Below are 6,293 nucleotides of genomic sequence, written 5' to 3' on the forward strand. Positions count from 1 at the left end.
AATAAAAAATTTATTTACCTTCATATTTGTTAAACACCTTTACACCCATTTCACTTGCTAACAATTTGTGGGAACGTCAGTTTTGCATTTGATTACGCAACAATTTCACTTTCAGCAATTGAATTTTTTTTTTTTGAAAACTGGTTTATAAAACTTTTGTTTACATTTTATAAAAAAATATCGTCTGGAGATTTGCTTTAAGCCCGAGGTCGCAGAGATTACAACTTATTATAAAAAATTCCATTTAAGAATTAGTCTTTGATCTCTATCATAAAAAGAGAAAAGTAAACAAGTAATTTTTAGCAAAAAAAAAACCGACTTCAACTCTCATATAAAAAATATAAATATATATATCTCATGATCCACTGATCGGATCTTGACCAGATTAGTATGGGACCACCTCTGAGACACTACCTTTCCGATGCAAAAACTAATTATCGAAATCGGTGGATGTGGTCCAAAGTTATGCGGTAACATACATCAAATAAAAACAAAAAAATAAAAAAAATTAAAAATATTCCGACGAACTGATAACCTCCTCCTTTTTTGGAAGTCGGTTAATAACAACCTCCATTTCAGCTAGAGCTACCGTACTCTTCCAGGACACAAAATTTTAATGCAGATCGGTAGAAAATACTTTTCCCAAAAAAATTTCCTTGACTTCGTAAAGTCTTAAAGTCGTGAAAATTTTTACAATAAAATAACGATTAAATCAGATTGAGGGGATCCGCAAAGTATACTAAGAGCTAATTATATATTTTCTCCTAGTCTAAAAAAATTGCGGTGTAGTTAGAAATCCCGAAAAAAATGTTGGCCTTGATTTTACGATGAAAAATTCTACAACTTTTAGACTCTACGAAGTAATCAAGGACCTTTTTTTGCGAAAAGTATTTTCTACCGATCTGCATTAAAATTTCATTATATTAGTTATCTTTATTTATACCATTTTTGGCCGCAACGTAACACTGTGCGACGTCTTGTGTATCTTCTTGCAAGCAAGAAAAATAGGTTTTCTATTTAACATTCATATGCATATAAATATATACCTACATATGTGCTCGTATGTACTATGTATATGTATATAAACAACAATAAATAAATTTCAGATATTTCCTAAAAAAGCTATAAGCCCATTCATTATTGATTGCATGGGCTATTATCAACTCAACAGTGGCTTAATGAGTTTCCCCATTCTCCGCGAATTAAATTGACACAATTATTGTTGTTGTCTTGCAATGATGTGTACAAACTGTATAATAATTTGGCCGAATCGTNTATGTACTATGTATATGTATATAAACAACAATAAATAAATTTCAGATATTTCCTAAAAAAGCTATAAGCCCATTCATTATTGATTGCATGGGCTATTATCAACTCAACAGTGGCTTAATGAGTTTTACCATTCTCCGCGAATTAAATTGACACAATTATTGTTGTTGTCTTGCAATGATGTGTACTGTATAATAATTTGGCCGAATCGACAGAATGATTGCTGCTTCAGCAATTACAGATGAGTCGGCTTATATGTACATACATATTTATGTACAATAAATACATGTAGTCACAGTCACACTGATCAGCCACAGAAATGTATTTGAAATGAAGTACTATGTACAACACGAACAAAGCTAGCGAGTTCGGGTATTCGGGTGGTTATAGCTGGGTACTCACTGGGAGCCAGGTCCCGTACTTGGCCCGAGCAATTTCCAAAATTTAATTTTTTTCTTTTTATTTGTATTTGATTTAAGTACATAAGTATATGAGCTATATTTATGAATTTTATTTTATTGTATCTCATCTTATCTTATCTTGTTTTATTTTATTTTATTTTATTTTATTTTATTTTATTTTATTTTATTTTATTTTATTTTATTTTATTTAATTTAATTTCATTTAATTTCATTTAATTTAATTTAATTTAATTAAATTTAATTTAATTTAATTTAATTTAATTTAATTTAATTTAATTTAATTTAATTTAATTTAATTTAATTTTATTTTATTTTATTATTTCAAATTCTAATTTAGTTTTATTGAAAAGGTTCACAACAACTGTAATTACATAAAAAAGTAATATTTTAAGAAACTAAAAAAAAAACAATGACAAAAAAACATTTTCGGAAACCTTTTTCCAATTTGTTGCTTAGTGTAATTAGAGTAAAAGCTCACTACTCGTCTTGAAGTGCCCCATAAATGCATGTACATAGCTGCAAGCTTGTTGTGCAACATGTGGCATGTGGCAACAATCGAAAGTGGGTCAAAGAAATTGCAACTGATAAGCAAACGTAGAAGAAGGCAAATTACAAACGTCGGCAATTAAATAACAACAAAAAACCAAGTAGTAGTTAAATGTTGCAAGACTTGCAAAGTGGTGCTACTGAAATGCACATAAGTACAAGCAAAAGCTAAAAAGATGACGAAGAAGAAACGATGTTGCGCACAAGTAAACTCAATTGTTTCATAGTAACCCATTTTAGCTGAATTTCAATTACTACAGCCACAATTAATACTCGAATGATGCGAGCTGATGAGTTACAAGCTAAACGCGCAATTAAAAGTGAATGAAAGCAAAAAATTTATTGCAATTTTTGTTTTACGTTATTGGTTTCTGAATTTAGTATGTTTAAGAGAATTCTGCATTGAAAATTTTCGAACACACGCGTCATTTGACGAATACTTCCTAAAGTTTATTAATTGTCCTTTTGGCGCAGTAAAACTTCAAATATAGAGTTGGCTCGTTTGCAAATTTAGACATTTTTTTTTTATTTAACGCCTTCATACATGGTAAGTCCCCACTGAAAGCCCTTACTTCATATCTACTGCTGTTATCTCCAACTTCTTCGCCTTCATGGACAATCCTTGGCATACCATTGGCATGCTGCTTTATCCTCACCATCTTCATCCAAGCCATAGACATAGCGCCTGCTTTGATCGTAAAGCGAGTCACTGGCACAAATGACACGTCCATTTTGGCTAAATATCAGCTGATTTTGGTAGAGTGAGACTGTCCACTCGGCGTTTGAAGGCTTCTGGTTGACGGCGTGCCACGATGCCAGCAAATTTCGCTTGCCATTGTAACTGTTGCGTTCCAAGTATGCGTAGCGCTTCGACTTGACGTTTTTGAGTGTGAATTTCAATTTCGTCTGACGATTGCTGGACACGTCATTCACTGTTGTTGTATAAGCGCCCTTATTTTGATTGTTGCTTGAATCCTTATCCCAAATGAAAACATAATCCCGCTGACTGTCGATGTGCATGTCTGTGGTATAGAGGTACTTCAAGTGCTTGCGATTCAACAGACAGAAGGACGACTGGAAGAAGAGATAGTCCAGCGATGGCGGCAAGTAGCCGATGTAGTCATTCAGCGTATTCTTCAAGTTACTGGATAACTTCGAATGTAACTTATTCTTTTTAATTTGTGCGAAATAGTGTGCCACATTTAAGACATATTCATCATTCACATCGCCTTTGTCGTCGAATTTGCCAAACAAGTACAATTGTAGAGTTACCATCTTCTTGAAGGATGCCGCATCGCCGCTGTAGATGTTGTTCAATGCGAATGCCAGTGCTGGCAAATCCTCAGCGCTATATCTCTTATCGATGGCGTTCTCATTCCAGTTCTTCACATTTAGAAAATTCTTAGCGCGTTCGTCGATCTCAACGGCACGGGCCAGAGGGACCACCTCCAATGAATTTGGCGCTTCTGGTGCATCCGCCGACTCTGCCAAACTGGCGGCTATTGCTGGATGCAAAATTGCCGTCGCAACGAGAACGGCCGCGAATACTTTGATGATGAACATTGCTCTCGAAACACTTGCAACTGAACTGTTTTATTGAAGGATTGCATGTCGGGTATTTATAGGCGTTTGAAGTGGGCGCATTTTTACTTATCAATCGTACTAATTATAAGCAAATAACGGTAAAAAAAAGCAAGTGTGACTCTAAGCAGTCTAAGTGTGTACAAATTAAAAAGTATTATTTATTTAACAGCGAAGTGCAGGTGCAAAACTTCCGGACCTACTGAGCTAATATTAATTAGTAGTAATGGGATAAGTAGCAATATTCTTATGAAAATGGGTACAATGATGGGGAAATAAACATTTTCATTTATTTGTTACATACATTTGTATGCAGCATTTGGATGGGGGTGAAAATATCAGGTGGCTCAATGCAACTCTGTAGACGTCACAATGGACTTGTAGACCTGTGTTATATATAGATTGCTAAACAAGCGCGTGAAGTGGGTTTATTTAATGTTTCAGATGGGATGATTGCTTTAATTTTTGGTGCCGAAGGCTCGAATTCTGAAGCCAAATTTATTAAGTAAAGGGTTCGCCATCGGCTGAACGCATTTGGAAAATGTTATCAAAAGGCAGTGCAGCAATTTTTAAGAAATTTTACTTTGTAAAGAAATGAATAAACCAACTGGTAAGCCGTGCCATTAATTTAATTAGCTGGCACATTTTTATTACTTTCAACATATTTTTAAGAGGGTTCGGTTTGCTTACGTAGTCCGTGATCCAAAAAGAAAATTTAATTTATCTCTCTTTGAAATCTCTTAAATTTGACTTTCACTTGGATTTGCACACGTCCAATATTTGTAAAAAATAGAACATAAACTATTTGAGAATTCAACACCAACTTTGATGGAAGAAAAACCTTAACTGATGATTAAGGTAGCTGGAAATCGTAGAGTAAATATCCTGATTGCGAACGACGGCCAATTTCTCAATCCTGTCAGGCCATAGTTATCCCACTTAAATAATATATTCTTTTTCGCCAAATTTGGGAAATATTTCAGTATCTTTTTTTTGAAAGATAATATTCCCAAACTCTGTGCCACGAGCGCCTTCATCCCGTACTTACCTCAAAACTCTCACTGCGGGTACATTTTTACAAATAGCTCGACTTCAGCGCAACCTACAGGATGTTATTTTTTCAAGAAATCGTTATTTAAATGTATCCAACCTATGCGAAAAAGGTGGGCCAAAAAGAACATAAAATACGAATTTTCCAAACATATCGACTTCAGCGCCACCTAGCGGGCACAACTAAAGATAAGCCCATACATTAAAAAAAAAATTTAATCGGCCAAGTTGTTTAGCAGAAATAGAATTTCATATAAAAATATTCAAAATAGAAAATAGAAAATTCATATTGGATCACCCTCTATGTATTATAAAATTAAGTATGAAAATGGAAATTATTGCACTTGAAAGATAAGTGATTGATACTTGAAGATAATAACAGTTGCTAACTGTTGACAAGTATCAATTTTGTTTTAATTAAAATGAAAAGTACATGTACTTTAAATTAAATATATTGAAAATCCCCGTGCAAAAGACAATCGCAAAAAAAATAAGACCCACTTGGTTTATAAAAAAAATATAAGTACGACTCTCAAAGATCTCCATATAATCGGTTAAAAATAATACACAGTGACTCAAACAGATGACCACGTGTTGATTTTTTAAATATTCACAAATTTTTTAAGTATTTTTTTTTTTTAATTTTTCTATAAACATATTGTTAAAAATTATATAGATCAAAGTTTCTTTAAACTTTATAGAAAATTTAATCAAATGCAAAAATGTTTCAAACTTTTTAATCTGAATCTTGAATTTTTTTTGTGGCGGCTTTTGGGTTTTTTTTATATAGCAAGAAAATTTATATGGCGTTAAGTTTTTGAAATTTTGTTTTTCATAGTAAATATTCGTCAGCAAAAAATAAATAAAATTAAAAATAAAGCGATTTCTTAGCCGATTGAAACTTGCAATTCGTAAGACTAAAGGTGTATGGGCTATTAAACTGCATAGCCAAAAAAAGTGGTTCATGCGGCAAAAAAAAAAATCGAAAATCAACAGTAATTTTTAGCGACTTGAAACTTACACTTTATTATACTAAAATTTAATGGACTACAATACTACGTACTCAGAGTTTTTCTAAGAAATCAAATTGAAAATTGAATATTTCGATGTAAATTTCTTGGCATTTCTCGAGTTCTGTATGAAATTAAAAAAAAATGATTCTTGTGGTTTTTGCTGATGAATAAACTAAATTTGTTTAAGGAAAAATTTGGTGTGAATAATATAAATACAAAAAATCGTAATACTGCAAGGGTGTGCTTATTTATATAAAAAAAAGAAAAAACAAAAAAATACAAATTCATGTTCCACAAAAAAACCGCAGCAAATATGCATTTGCTTTCCTCATACAATCACAATTCGCAAGCTTAATCCAAACTATCACCTTTTCTTAGTTTCAAATATTATCAACGCTAAAAGCAAACT

General features: G+C 32.5%; 1 protein-coding gene across 1 annotated transcript; it reads right to left on the reverse strand.

The window, feature by feature from the left end:
- Window positions 1-2,668: 2,668 nt before the first annotated feature.
- LOC108364153 (uncharacterized) lies at window positions 2,669-3,826 on the reverse strand. Its single transcript, XM_017617734.1, has one exon. It carries the CDS (start codon window positions 3,801-3,803, stop codon window positions 2,850-2,852), a length of 954 nt encoding a protein of 317 aa, XP_017473223.1. The 5' UTR covers window positions 3,804-3,826; the 3' UTR covers window positions 2,669-2,849.
- Window positions 3,827-6,293: the final 2,467 nt, after the last annotated feature.

Source organism: Rhagoletis zephyria, unplaced genomic scaffold (genome assembly GCF_001687245.7).
Source record: "Rhagoletis zephyria isolate East Lansing unplaced genomic scaffold, Rhagoletis_zephyria_1.1 Rzeph_scaffold_01479, whole genome shotgun sequence".
Classification (NCBI taxonomy): domain Eukaryota; kingdom Metazoa; phylum Arthropoda; class Insecta; order Diptera; family Tephritidae; genus Rhagoletis; species Rhagoletis zephyria.